The 15,133-nt window shown below is 40.3% G+C and overlaps 1 protein-coding gene across 1 annotated transcript in view; it reads left to right on the top strand.

Moving 5' to 3' along the window:
- ZCCHC14 (zinc finger CCHC-type containing 14) overlaps positions 1–13,430 on the top strand; it is a 94,574-nt gene extending 81,144 nt beyond the window's left edge. Inside the window, exons 10-13 of the mRNA XM_074968863.1 lie at positions 3,769–3,896; positions 4,373–4,513; positions 4,600–6,042; positions 9,218–13,430. Coding sequence (XP_074824964.1) covers positions 3,769–3,896; positions 4,373–4,513; positions 4,600–6,042; positions 9,218–9,273 — 1,768 coding nt within the window. The 3' untranslated portion in view covers positions 9,274–13,430. The remainder of the gene's footprint in view (positions 1–3,768; positions 3,897–4,372; positions 4,514–4,599; positions 6,043–9,217) is intronic.
- Positions 13,431–15,133: the final 1,703 nt, after the last annotated feature.

Here is a 15,133-nt window from a genome sequence, read left to right as displayed (position 1 = left end):
TTCTAGGCTTTCCCTATGTGTAAATCTGGATCGTACTTCTTTTTCAGGGGGGTATGGAGACTTAATTAGTTTGAAAAGCACTTTGAAAATGTGGGTTATTTATATTTAGTACTTATTGTTTTATTATTGATTATTCAAGGCCGATAGGATAAGCACATAAAAGAATTGGTGAACTCAACTTCAAAGGGACACTGTTAACTTACCCATAAAGTAAACAAATTTCTTGAACAATGCTACTAATTACTCCTTAAATTATTAACATTGGAAGAATTTTAAACATCCACATTATTTTTCACTATTTGTGCTCTTCCTGTGTTTGTTTTCTAATTTATCTCAGGTTGGACAAGGAAAGTCACTTTCAATTTTAAGTTTTCAGAACTGCAGTATTTGAATCCCAGACATTGTAGGATAGATGTGTAAACTTCAAGAGGGCCAAGTTCCATTTTAAATTGTTAGCTGGAGCATAAATTTAGGATTACCTACTCCCCTCAGTTTACCATGGAATAGCAACTCATGTCAGTGGGATATTTGCATCAAGATCAAAGGTGGCATATGCCCTGTATATAGTAACTAAACTCCTGCTTGTCTTCAATATTATTAAGGTTGAATTCAGCATCACTCAGTGGCAAAACATTCTCACCGTTAGCAACAATGCTCTTTCTGTCCTGTGTTTCTCTCCTTTCCCTATCCTCCTTCTCTTTTTTACTTTCCTGCTTTCTTTTCTCTGCATTTTCTTCCCGGAAGCAACTTCCAAACCCCTTCATCCCTTTGCTTCACTTTCACTTGTTTCCCATCCTATCTGATGAAATGACCTGTAAATAAATAGCTGTTGTCATGGAGCTTTGGGGTTACCCCCCAAACCAGATTAATACAGAAGTGAGGGGGGGGGTTCACATTTGTGCGTCATTCATCTGTGCTGTCTGCAGACTCAGGCAAACAACTGCGTTGGTTACAGTTGCTTTACATTTGAAAGGTTAACTCTGTGGAATCCAGATATGCGGAGTGGGCCACATAAATGCACCTAGCTGACGATGTATTTGATGTCTCTGCTGCAGGGAAATATTTATTTTAAACCTGTTCCAGTGTTTAGGTTCACACACCACAGTCCCGTCCCAACATTTTGATTAGTTGAAGGCCTTGTCTACACTACAAACTTTGGTTGACGCAAGTTACATTGGCATGCGGCCACTGAAGCTTGTATGTCCCTTGGGCATACTTGGTTGTTTGCATTGGCGCTGCGCATACATGCCAGAAATGCTTGTGTCGATGCAAAGTACAGTGCACCATGGGTAGATATCCCAGTGTGCCATGCACTACTCTCCAGCTCAAAGCCTGTTGGGAACTTTTCGCAGTATGTTGTAGGGTAGAAATGAGTCGTGCAGGGATCTCTGGGAGCGAGGGGTCAAGTTCCCAACATGCAGCTCTCTCCACCCCATAATGCCATCCATATCCCATCATTTTCATGACTTTTTAAAAAAAAAATCCCACAAACCTGCTCAGCACTTCTCAGAGTCCACCATCTCTGACAGACGCATGGAGCCCGCAGAGCTCTGTGCTATTCTCATGGACGCCGCAAGTACAAGACGCATGATTCTCCTGTATCTGCACGCTCACAGGAAGTACCGCAACAATGGAGGACATCAGGATTTCTTTGAGGACAGTTTGCTGAGACATAGCGAAAAACAATCCAAGGTTGTTGTTGGCATTCATGGAGCAGCTTCAGATGGTGGAGCACAGCTTTTGGGTCCACGAAACAAGCACTGAATGGTGGGATCACATTGTAATGCAGGTTTCAGACGACGAGAAGTGGCTGCAGAACTTTTGGATGCAAAAGGCCACGTTCCTGGATCTGTGTGCTGAGCTCTCCCCAGCGCTCCAGCACAGGGATTCCAGAATCGCACAAAACTGAGTGACTGGGCAACAAAAAGGCAGATGAAATTCAGTGTTGATAAATGCAAAGTGATGCACATTGGAAAACACTAGCTTTACATTTGCAAGGGCAGCTCTGTAGAATCCAAATATGCCAAGTGGGCCACATAAATACATCTAGCTAACCATATATTTGAGGTCTCTGCTGCGGGGAAATGTTTGTTTTAAAACTCTTTTAGTGTTTTTTGAAAACGTCCACTCAATATGTAATAGTCAAAAAAGCTAACAATGCTAGGAACCATTAGAAAACAGAGAGATGATAAGATAGAAAATATCATAATGCCTCTATATAAATCCATGCTATGCCCATACCTTGAATACTGCATGCAGCTCTGGTTGATCCACCTCAAAAAAGATATGTTAGAATTGGAAAAGATACAAAGAAGGGCAACAAAAATGATTGGGGTATGGAACCATCTTCTGTGTGAGAAGAGAGTAAAGAGACTGGGATTGTTCATCTTGGACAAGTGATGACTAAGGGAGGATGTATAAATCATGATTGGTATGGAGAAAGTGAATAAGGAAGTGTTATTTACCCCTTCACATAACACAAGAACCAGAGGTCCCTTCCCCTTCATTGGGCTCCTCCAGGCTTGGCTGGCAGGACTGGTTAGACTGTGGTGGAGTCTCAAACAGGTCCTGGCTTGTGGCATGGCTGCCTCCCCCCGCCACATCTCCCCCCTTCTCCTCCTCCTTGTTCACAGTGGAGGTTTCTGTTTTGGGCTCCTCTGAGGTATCCATAGTGGTTTGCAGGGTGTTGGTGGGGTCTCTGCCAAGTATGGCATGTAGCTCATAAAAGCAGAAAGTCTGTGGCTCAGCACCAGATCATTTGTTGGCCTCTCTGATGTTGTGGTATACCAGCCACACAGTTCCTTTGCTTTCATGCGGCATTGCTGCTGATCTCTGTTATACCCCTTTGCTTGTGTTCCCTGTGCCATCTATTTGTAGATGACCATGTTTCTACAGCTCGTCCGTAGCTGTGCTGTCTAATCCAGGCAGGAGTGCTTCTAGGGTATGGAGCCAGCATGGTCTATTGGGCAGTTGTATACAACAAGGGAGAGCAGCTAAGGTGGGCAATCAGGAAAAGGCATTTCAGAAATATGCAGAGGGTTTTACAATGGGGAGGCTTTTGTCATTTACAGTTGTGACCAAAGCAGTCACTGTTGCAGGGAATGGGGCACTGTGGGACAGCTGATGGAGGACTGTTTGGGTTGACAAAGGTTGTGCAGTGTCTGTACTCACACTGCATCAACCTTAGTAGGTTGACTGTGGCTCCACGCTGTTCAGGGAGGTGGTGCTACTCATTGCCATAACAGGGCGCTTATTTTGGCCAGAGACACATTTGAGTCTTGACTCATGCACAATGAGGTATTTGATGCACAGGGACTTACATCAACCTAACTTTGTAGTGTAGACCAGGCCTTAGGTTTTGTAAAGTTTGAATCACATTTAATTTCTCTTTTAAATTCTCTACATTTAGCTTCCTCTTCATCTTTGGAATGAAGGGCTAGCTCTCTGTTTCACTGTATTTAGTTAATCAGATAGAATTCAGTTTCTCCTTTTGTGATATTTTATCCTCAATACCTTGTACAAATAAGTGGCTCAGTATAATACCATATAACAAGAAAGACCAATGTAAATGCTGGCAAGAAGCAGTGGTTAGGATTGATTTAATTTCCACATATTCATATTTGTGCATCGTAAATTGAGCATAATCTTTTTAGAGGTGACTGAGTTAGACAACATAGACCCCATCTGCCTCAATTTTATTCAGAAATCTGTTTAAATACCAAATTGTTTTAACCAATTGTTTTTTCCCCTCCACCCCATTCACTGTAGAGAAAAATCAGAGAAACGGTGCCTAAATCCAGCAACACCTTCTTCAGTTACCAGCAGTGGAGTGGCAAGGGTCCCTCCTACTACTCATGTAGGGCCTATCCAGAGTATTCGTGGCAACCATGCTGCAGGTAAATAAGCAATATAAAGAAAAGTGCACCATCTTAAGCTATAAGGTTATAGGATGGGTATATTCTTGCACAGTAGCAAGCTCATAGTTTTACTGCCCCAACCTCAAATTAAAATTGAATTGCTTTATTTGTGTCAGTCCTTTGTGATCATATTCTTCCAAAACTTAGTTGATTGCATGAGGAATCTTGTTCCTGGTGATATTTGAGTGAGACAAACATACACTTATCATTCGAATGATTTGCATATGAAGAGCTGGTTGAGCTGCTGAGTAACCATTACTTCTTTGGACTCCTGCTCCTCAGGGCAATGTGAATCTCCACTAGCCTGAAGCGTTTTTGTGTATTAAGGGTTAGAGTATTGCGGGAGACACAATCATAAACTGCAGTATTGTACCAGGCTTTTGTCATCTAAATGACAATTTAGCAAATAGTTTTCATATTTTCTAACTGATTTATCACGCATTCTTTATCCCTAGAGCTGCGTGTAGATGTGGATCAGCCAGCCCACCCGCTTCCCCGAGAAGGTAGTTCTTCTGAGTACTCAAGTTCCTCTTCCAGCCCCATGGGGATCCAGACCAGGGAAGAGAGCTCAGATAGTGCTGAGGAGAATGAGAGACGTAAGGAAAACCAAGCAAAGCTTATGTTTGTGTTGATCTGTCCTGTCCAGTGAAGCAGCTGTATTTATAGATCTTTCTGTCTCTAGGTTTAGAGATTCACTTGGACAGTTCAGAAAAGGAGAAACCAGTGATGTTACTAAATCATTTCACTTCGAGCTCCGCCAGACCCACAGCCCAGGTTCTACCAGTGCAGAATGATGCCGGCTCCAATCCTTCTGGCCACCATATCTTGCCAATGCAAATGATGACAGCAGCCTCCACCCACATCAGCCCTATCCGTATGCTAAATGCAATGCACAAGTCAGAGCGAAATACAGACGTGAAGCTACTTTCCTCTTCTGTGCATTCACTTTTGTCTTTAGAAGAAAGAAATAAAGCTTCACCTGGATCTAGAAGCAGCATTAAAATGGACAAGAGCTTTGGGAATACAGTGGTTGATGTGATGCCCACATCATCTCCCCATCAGCCCCTGCAAGTACTTTCAGGAGTTCCTGAAAACAGTTCTTCATCTTCTGTTAACTGTGGTCCTCGAACCAAAGTTGTACATGCTTCAACTCTGGACAGAGTGATAAAAGCAACTCAACAGACATCATTAATAGCGGAAGCAAGTACTGCTGCCACTGTAACATCCAGCACCGTCTTCCATATGGCACGTCCACCCATCAAACTCCTGGTGTCGTCTTCTTCTGTTCCGATGGATTCTGCCACTGCTGGACAAACTTCCTGCTCCAACAATATGCAAATAAGTGTGTCTCCTGCAATAATCAATCCCCGGACTGCTCTATATACAGCCAACACCAAAGTTGCCTTTTCTGCAATGAGCAGTATGCCAGTGGCTCCGATGCCAGGCAGCTTCTGTGCAAACAGTAACACTGCCTCTTCCGGCAGCCACCCATCCACATCATTTGCAAACATGGCAAATTTGCCCAGTTGTCCTGCCCCCAGTTCCAGCCCCACACTTTCGTCTGTTGCCGAGAACAATTTCTATAACAGCAGCAACAGCAGTAGTAGTGGATCTGCAGGGAGTATCCCAGTACCGAATCAGAATCATCACCACCACCACCATCAGCAGCAGCAACCGCCTGGGTGCATGGTGTGTAGTTCCTGTGGGTGTAGTGGGAACTGTGGTTCAGGTGGTATGACTGTCAGTTATGCTAACTATTTCCAGCACCCGTTTTCAGGTTCCTCAATGTTTACCTTCCCATTTCTACCCTTCAGTCCTCTGTGTAGTAATGGCTACATCAACACGCAGCAGTACAACGGCAGCACGACTTTTCCAATGGTTCCTTCTCCCTACGCCAGTGGTTTAACACCAGACTCTGTAATGAGTGGGCAGTCCACGTTTGCAGTGCCCCCCGTGCAGAACTTTATGGCGGGAACAGCAGGGGTGTATCAGACACAAGGAATGATGGGAAACAGCAATGGTTCAAGCCACAAAAAAAATGGGAACCTTTCCTGTTACAACTGTGGGGCCAGTGGTCACCGAGCTCAGGATTGCAAACAGCCACCAATGGATTTCAATCGGCAAGGTAAGAAGCAGGTGATGTGGGGCTGCTTAGTCTGTGCGTGGAACTGCATGTTGATCTGAATGGGAGTTACCTGTACGGGTGGGGTGTGACAGAAATCTAATGATGTTCCTTCCTTGTCTTTATATCAAGTCTTCATTTAATTACAGAAAAATATCATGTTGTAAGCAAGTGTCTTTGAAAAGAGAGAGACGCTCTGGGCTAAACTCACAGAAGATTAAGCTGACTCCTGTGTGTACCCCATGTTCCCTGCTTTAGGGCATAAGTGCTGTTACAAGTCTTGTGTTGGCCCTCTGCACAGGAGTGAATTTCCCTTCGAGGGATGGAGGGGCTGAACTTTCATTGACTGACTGAAATAGTGTTGCGGCTGCTTATACTGTCTGTGAATTTGGCCCCCGAGCCATTGTCTGTTTCTTGTTTTGAAGATTATCTTCAAAGTTCATACATTTTTTTTTAAAAGTACGTAAGTAGAGTGCAACATCTGTAATGAAGTGTCTGCATCCTCTTGAGGGACTTGGCTTGTGATTACTGAAAATGTGGGATCCATGGCATGTATATATCTTCCAGTATTGTAGCAAAGGCACCTCCAAAAGAGATTTTAAATCCTTGGATCAGGACAGGGCACATTTGGGAGTGAACTGTTACTTTACCAAGAGTATATTGAGGTCAAACGTCTCTTTTCCTGAAGTTCAGTGTTTAAAATAATAGTGTGCGTACTGTAACTTTTCAGAATGAAATGCAGACTTTTGGCTAGAACTAGTGATACTAAAGTGATACCTTGCCCACCTTGCTAATCTGAAATGTAATATCTTTTATTGGACCAACTTTTGTGGGTGAAAGGGACAAGCTTTTGAGCTTACATAGAGCTCGTTTTCCGGTGACCTAAAGATAAGCTTGAAAACGTGTCTTTCTCCAACGGAAGTTGGTCCAATAAAAGATATTCTCTCACCCGCCTTGTCTCTCTGATATCCTGGGACTGACGGAGCTACAACACCGCAAACAATATTTTAGGTTGTGCTTTGGGGCGGGGACTGTCTTTCTTTGTGTTTAGATAGTGCAGAAAATGTCATCAGAACTTATCCTTTTTTTTTTTTAGAGAATAGGCGGAGTTTTCCAGCAGTGCTAAAAATATGAATAATAATTAGTGTTGTTTCCAGAACTTAGTATTTGGAGAGTGGCATCTCAGAAAATTGTGGCATTGCCTCAGTCAATCCTAGGCCAATAGCAGACTGCTCAGGCTTTGTCTACGTTAGCACTTTTGTTGGCAAAACGTTTGTTGGTCAGGGGTGTGGAGAAAACACCCGCCTGACCGACATAAGTTTCACCGACAAAAGCGCCAGTGTGGACAGCGCTGTCGGCAGGAGACACTCTCCTGCCAACAGCTACCGCCGCTCTTTGGGGGTGGTTTAATTATGACGGCGGGAGAGCTCTCTCCCATCGGCACAGAGCGGCTACACGGGAGACCTTACAGTGGCACAGCTGCAGCAGTAAAGCTGAGCCGCTGTAAGGGTCGTAGTATAGACACAGCCTTCGTCTAAAACACTAGAATGGTGCTCTATAATGCATGTTAAAGCTGCATTTCATCAACTCCTGTAAAACTGCCCTGAATTACTGCAGTTTTGAAGATCTTAAAACTTCTGCTGCCACGAAGTTGCATGTTAGCCACAGCAGCATTCTGTGTTGTGCTGTGTTTTTATTCCCCACTCCTCCTGCCTAAAGTAGACGTCTCCCTGTCAACTTCATGAGTGAGGTTGGCTGCTGCTTTTATTGTGTAAGGGGATGGATTGATTTAAATCAAAATGATTTATTTAATCACCGATCTTAATCATGATTTACATCAGCAAGCAGGAAACTTGAATTTATATCATCGGTCTGGTTTTGCATTTGTACCTCAGTTATTTTCCTAATGATAGGCTGATTCTCATTGATTGGTATAATTTGGCACTTTTTTGCTAACCAGGAGGCTACATTACATCTATACACATTTATTTAAGCATATATAGTTTAACATACATTCATTCAGATTCTTAGTTATTTACATTTTTATGTAAATGGTGAATGATTCATTCTTTATTTACAATATGATTAATTTTTTTACTTGTGATTTGTGTCAAGCTGCAGTTGAATGGAAACTGAATTCAATTAATACATAACAGTATTTTAACATTTCAAAATTGTGTATTATTAGTTAAAATAAATAAGGTAGTTAAATAAAACTAAGTGTGCTGGATACATAAGGGGAAAAGTAAGTTTATCAAAAAGTACATTTAAAACCTTTTTTAACAAGTAGTAGTATCTGATTACTTCTGGTCATGATGTCTTCAAGATTTTAGAACTAGTAGATGTCATCCTCCCACACCTAGTTTTTACTCATATTGGAAGAGGAAAACAAGTTTTCCTGCTTTTTCAGTTCTCAGTCCCTCTCTTAACTTTGAATGAACAAGTTACTGAACTTAACTAGTTGAATAAACTGAAATGAATGCAAATATTCTCTCTGTGCCTGAGGCGACTGCTGTCAAAAGCTGGCTTAGCACTTCACCTAGAACCAGGTTGTTGCTTAGCCAGTGACTTCCATCAGTTCAGTGGCTTGACTTTCTGTAAAACTTAGGGCAGGTCTACACCACCGCTTAAGTCTATCTAACTTACGTCTTTCAGGGGTGTGAAAAAGACCCCCCTGAGCAACGCAAGTTATGGCGAGCTAAGCGCTGTCCACGCTGGCGCTATGTTGGTGGGAGATGATTTCCCACCAACATAGCTTCCGTCTTTCGTGGAGGTGGAGTAATTATGCCGAGGGGAGAGCGCTTTCCAGTCAGCATAGAGTGTCTTCACCAGATGCACTACGCTGGCGCAGGTGCACCGATGTAGCACTTCTAGTGTAGACCTGCCCAAAGGTAGCACAAATGTAGTGCATTATTTGTATTTAATTTTAAATAATTTTATAGAGTATACTACATTTAGGCCTTAACATAGGTTATTTTATAATCAATTTTAAATGGGTTTATTTTTAAAAGAAAAGTATTTAATTTAAATTTTAAAAAATCCATGTTTTTTAATTATAGCATTTTATAATGCTGTTGCATAATCTGTAAGAAGCAGATATTTAAAATGCTGTGAGACACAACTGCTAAAAAAGGTTTGCATTGTTGACTTTCTTTCCCCCTCTTTCCCTCTTCTACAGGTACTTTTAGGCTGAAATATGCCCCTCCAGCTGAAAGTCTTGACTCCACAGACTGATAATTTTCTCTGCCAAGAGAACATTGTAAGCCATGGAGATAAGGAATTTTAAATACAAAACTGAGAAGTCCATTACTGTTAAGTTTTAATGTGTTTTTTAATCCAAAGGTGCTTTACTTTACTAGACAGGTAGAAAATCTAGCTTAGGGGTGCATCAAACCCATTTTTGATCGCCAAAATTCAAGCTTAGATCTTGGAGTTGGAACTTGCCTAATACGGATCATGCGATTGATGCGCAGTGGATGGCAGGTGAAGTTGGCCAACTACATTTTCTGTTGCAAATGCAAAAAAAACCAACCACCCTACACACTTCTGCTGAAGAATGTTGCCATCTTTGGACCTTCTACAATGAAAAGGATAACTCCAGGGCAGCTACTACAATGTGATCTGAAATGAGAGCTGGAGGTTGAAGGTGTGAGCGGCTGTGTGCCAGCTAGCCTTTGAAACCCTGGGCTAGGTAAAATGGCTGCTTTTTTTCAAAAGTAATCAGGCACTAATCTCTGGGATTTTTAAGGATTGCACTACAGAAGAATGTAAAACTATTCAGGCTTCTGCACTTTTAGCAGACAGTGTCACTCCGAGACCAGTGCAAGAGGCAAAGAAGTTCCAACCTTTAAACATTGGCACCAGCAGGCTATGCGATTTACTACACAATAAAAATCTTAAATAATTCTCTCTTTTCCCTTCCAAAAGAACACACATGGCAGTTTCATTTCCTTCTGGAAACAACCTTACTCTCACTGCCGCCATTATTACTAGATAGAAGTGGGTTACCAGCAGTGGAAGTAACTTAGTTTTCCAAGGGTCCAAGTCCCAGAGACTCCAGGGCCATAAAGGCTTCACAAAAGAGAAGTTTTTTTATGTAATACATGAAACACCTTTTAAGTCCTGTTACTGTGTATAGGTCTCTTTCACAGAAACCTTACTACTCTGCTTTTGTAAATGAATTTTAAACCATCCTAAAAATAATCTCTGGCAGCAGAGTTAGCAAGCTGTTGCTTTACTTTATGTAATGAAACTGACTCGTACCCCAGGGCTTTTGCTACAGGAGTCAGAGGGGAGGAATTCAAACATGTAAAGGGTAGTAAACGTCATTATTTTGAAGACTTTTAAGGATTTACTGTCAGCCTTCTTTGTGGCAGTAGATTCCAGATTACTAATTTTGGTGTTAACTACCTAGCATACATAATTTTGAGTTGGCAAGTTTAATTAAGAGTTAGGCGGAAGCCAAACAAAGCTCATGTTGCTGAATTGAAAAGGTCTTGTCCTGTCTTGCCCAAGGAATTTCACAGGCTGCAATGGGTGTGGCTTTTTTTTTAAAAATGGCCTGAAATTTAAAGTGATTCTTGTTTTCCAGATTAGAGTATGCAACTTTAATATCTGAGGCCTTGTTTACCTTGTTGGATTTTTTTACACCTGTATAGCTACGCCAGTGCAAACCCGAGGGTAGAGGTGCTATGCCAGAATAAATAGCACTTGTACTGGTGCATCTTGCTCTGGTTTGAAAGCAAGGAAGCCGTACCAGTGCAAGACACTTTTTATGTGTGGGCAAAGCTCCTCAGGGTAGATCCGGTGTTAGCTACTGAAGTGTTAGTTTAAGTAGCTAATGCAATAAATTGTCAGTCAAGATTTTAATGGCAAATGTTAGAAGTTAAATGTCTGGGACATCTTTCAGTTCCGTTTTCTCAAAACTGTCAGCCTCACCCGAAAGCAACAACAGGCCAGGACAATATGATGAATTAGTATTGATAAAGAGGCATTGTAACGTGAGATGGCAAGACACCAAACTTGTCCCAGTTTTCCTTTGGAGGTCATACAGTTTTTTGGCTTATAGAAACCAAAGCCTGAAGTTGTGTAACATTTGGTTTATCAAAAATAACAAGATTTCTGTTGTTTCTTACTTCTATGCAATGAAGAAACGCCATACTTCTGTATCCTCAGCTCTGTTCACACTACACAGTATTTATAGACAGTGTTGAAATAATTGTTTGCTACGTCTGTATTTTGAGGTGGTTACATAGAATGGTCTCATGAGCAACTTTCAAATCTGCAACACTAACGTGATGAGAACTGACAATGCAATTTACTTCGCCTTAATGAGCTTGAAACAATAGTACAAAAAAAAAACTGTCATATGGTATGTTAAAGGGAACTTGCAGTTTTCACTTAAAATGTTTACTACAGGATTGTGATGGTCTCTCCAGTAGCCTGGAACATGTGCTGAAAGCCAAAATTTCACATTTTTTCACTTTTTTTAAACAAAAGACTGTTTTAAAATTGAACTGTATTTAAACACACATGCAAGGATTAAAAGCCCTCTCTCAAACTAACAAAAACCAACAAAAAAAAAAATTCTTGTTTTCTATACCAGTTGCATTTTGTTTCATGGGTAAGGCTGGGAAGTATAGTCTTGTCTGTTTAATATTCACTGCACATTAAAAGGGTAACAAGGATTATTAAACTGAACTTTTATCCAGTTAGCGTCTTCAAAAATGGTTTCATTCCTGCATTCAGAATTCTTCTCTTAAAGAATGTTTCCTTTATGTAAAGTTTAGGCTGATTAATGTGCACTTAACTATCTTTAAAAATTACCTTTTAAGTCTGATTTCAAATTCAAACTCAGAAGAGCAAGAGTAAATGGAAGGAAGTGGAGCTTAATGTAGAAATGTTTGAAGAGCAAGTATTGTTTATAGAGCTTTCCCTAAATCATCAACCTGAATTATGGCTGCTGATTTTGCTAGCGTAATCTGTTCAGTTTGTACCAAGAACCACCAAAGTTGGTGAGCCAAACCAGAGCACTTTAATTATATAATCCATTTTAAAAGGCACGAGTCCATCTTGCCTCTCAAATTAGTTTGTCTAGAGTGACTGAAAGAACCAGCTCATAATACCATTTCTGTATGTCCAAATATGGACAATAGACACAGAATAAGCTTTTTACTCATATCTTTGCCCTGGCAGTGTAAGAATATCTAGTTTACAAACTAGATTGCACTATAGGATACCTGAGACTTTTTAAAATGCAAAAGAGGGACAAACTCCTGGTCATTCTCTGCTTTTAATCTCAGCACTGTAGGAATGTGGAAGAGGGTCATAACTTTAAGCTTCCTTACCAGGGGGAATATATAGTATACAGTGCAATTTCACAGTAGTCTTTCTGATTTTAAAGTATTGGTGATGGAAGTGTTAGGAGAATGAGGCCAGAATTACCAACAAACTCCTCTGACAGTAGCAGTCCAATTTGAAATTAAGCATTAGAGGTTAGTATATTTGTGTCATTAACATTTGTTAGGAGGGTCAACAAGGAAGACTCATATCAGGAAGCAGGTATTAATAGGATTTCATAGTAACTTTACCTACAGTAATATCAGGTTTCATGTTATGTGACACTTCCTAAACTGTATTAAACATGACCAGTAAAAATTCAGCCAGAAAATAGGTGAAGGACTTCCTCAAATAATAGTATAAACCAACCACTGTTACCTCAGCTTGAGTTTCATGCCATTTACTGCTTGTTAGTACAGACACTAAAATTTGGTTTATGGTATTTGGCAGAGAAGCCACACTAATCCCACACCCCCAAATGAAAACAGATTAGTTCTTGCAGTTTCATAATGGCATCAGTCCTATAGAACACTTACACTTAAAGCCATGGATTCTGGGAGTGGTCTAGAATTCCTTTGTAAATCCAGTGGGTCCTGTTTTGTTGGAAGTAAATGTACTTACCACTTGCAAGATTCTGGAAAACCATATTGCTGGTTGAGGCCAAAGGTAAGTTACTACAATACTAAGGAACTACACAACAAACCCTTGGGACTATATAAGTTCTTACACAAGTAAAAGATGCTTTGGTACAGAAACAAAGCAAATCCTATGTTTTGAAGTATAGTTTAACCGTTTCTCTTGGATATAATTTTCCACTAGGAATAAAGGAAACTCCTACTCCAATTTGAGCCATTTCCCTTACTTCAGTCAATTGTGCATGTAACTTTATAAATATTTTTAAAATAGTTTTGTAAATATTTAATATTCAGCTAATTTGATTTTGAATTGTAAATGTCAAGTATTCTGGTATTGGAATTTTTATGTTTTATTATACTTTGTTAAAGGTAAAATTGTACATTTTTAGAATGTTTTTATCTAAGTAAATTTAATGTATGGAAAATAAAAAAAATGTCCAAGTCCTTAATTGCTTTTAAAAGGCTTTATCCCTTTTAGTTTTCTCCCAACTTAAGTTGAGAACTATCTTAGAAATTAATTCAGAACAATTTTACAGTTAAAGCCACCCTCAGTCTAACTATACTCATCTGCCAATGAATCAGATAGACCTTACATTGTTTGTGTCTCTATGCAACTGCCATTCTCTAATATTTAAAATTTGAGGGACAAACTTTGCCTGAGTCAAGCACAACTGAGGTTACTCTGCAAGGTACTGCTGTCCACAACGTAACACTTCACTCCTGGACCTCATTTCAGAAGACTGACTGTTGGGTTAGTGAGCAGGGGGTTCTGCAGTGTTTATAAACTAGGACCACGCTGTGACAAAGAATTACAAGTCTGGTCTTCACAGGTGAAAGACAAGTGGAACTGCTGAACACAGCCGTAGCCCTTAAAGCCAGTATTAAAACACTGTTTTGGAAGAATGGCATTTTGTACTGTAAGCTATACAAAGTGCTGTCTGCTTGTTGTTTTCTTGCTAGATCCATTCCTTTGAAAGCCTAGTTAAGTCTCAATACCTACAATTGCTTCTGAATTGTTTATTAAATCACTGAAGGGCTAGATTCTGCCACCCTTATGCCTGTTGAGTACCTTACTAGTCATAGTCCCAGTAAAGTCGGGACTACCGATGGAGTAAGTGGTGTAGAATCTAACCCCAAATTAAAAACATGAGATTTCTTTAAACTTACTTGTTACTGTAAACTCAGAAAAAAAGCTAAACAGTAACTCATGTTGCAGAATATAACAAGTTAGCCTTGGGATAAAAAGCTAGATTGAGGGAAGTTTTAAGTAAAATCTTGGATGAGATGGGAACAGCTGTTTTCTGTGCAGAAAATAGTCAAGCTATTTTATTAGTATGGTTTTGTGTGGGTAGTTCATTGTGTCTTTGCTATGGGAAACATAATGCATCCTTCCCCACTAACAACTAAATCGCAATGGGATTGCCTGATGATGGCCCCCCACAAGCCTCCCCTATTTCTAACTTCTCCCTTTCTTTTGTGACAGGGCGCCTCCATTCTAACAGAGTTAATTTTAATATGGTTGTTCAGGGTCCTAAGCATCATCATAGATTGCTAATCCACACTCGGATCTACTAACAGACAGACCTATCATTCAGCTCTGGGTACTGGAATCATACGGTGGCCCTTGACACATTTGTCTGCCCTTCTCTAGGAATGGCTATTGCATTAAAATGAGAAGAAAGCAGTCTAAATTACCACTCAAGCTGTGACTGAGTCATGTCATAGCACTGTATTAATTTAAAAAAAAAAAGCAACATTTGTACAGAAATCAGTCATATTGATCACACAGTAATTACAAGAATGGCTGTCATGAGTTAACAGGATGGTTTTACACAAAAAACTAAACATAAGACAAGCCGCTTTTAAAGTTTACATTAAGTAAAAAACAATGAACATTTAAAAATTAAATAAGTATTGTGAACAAGATGCATGCAGAAAGCTGTAGGTACAAATTGTACACCTTGATGTTGTACAGAGTGCCAAGATGCAGTAGTATTGCTTCTCTCCTCCCCTTCTCCCTGGTAGTAAGTTAACTTCCACTAACAGGTGTAATTAATTCATACACATGATACACAAGGGTAAATCTTAGTCTGCAATACTTAACTTTACAACTCTAAAGG

This window comes from Natator depressus, chromosome 12 (assembly GCF_965152275.1).
Source record: "Natator depressus isolate rNatDep1 chromosome 12, rNatDep2.hap1, whole genome shotgun sequence".
Classification (NCBI taxonomy): Eukaryota; Metazoa; Chordata; order Testudines; family Cheloniidae; genus Natator; species Natator depressus.
Note: the sequence above shows the minus strand (reverse complement) of the source record. Positions and strands in the feature narration are given on the sequence as shown.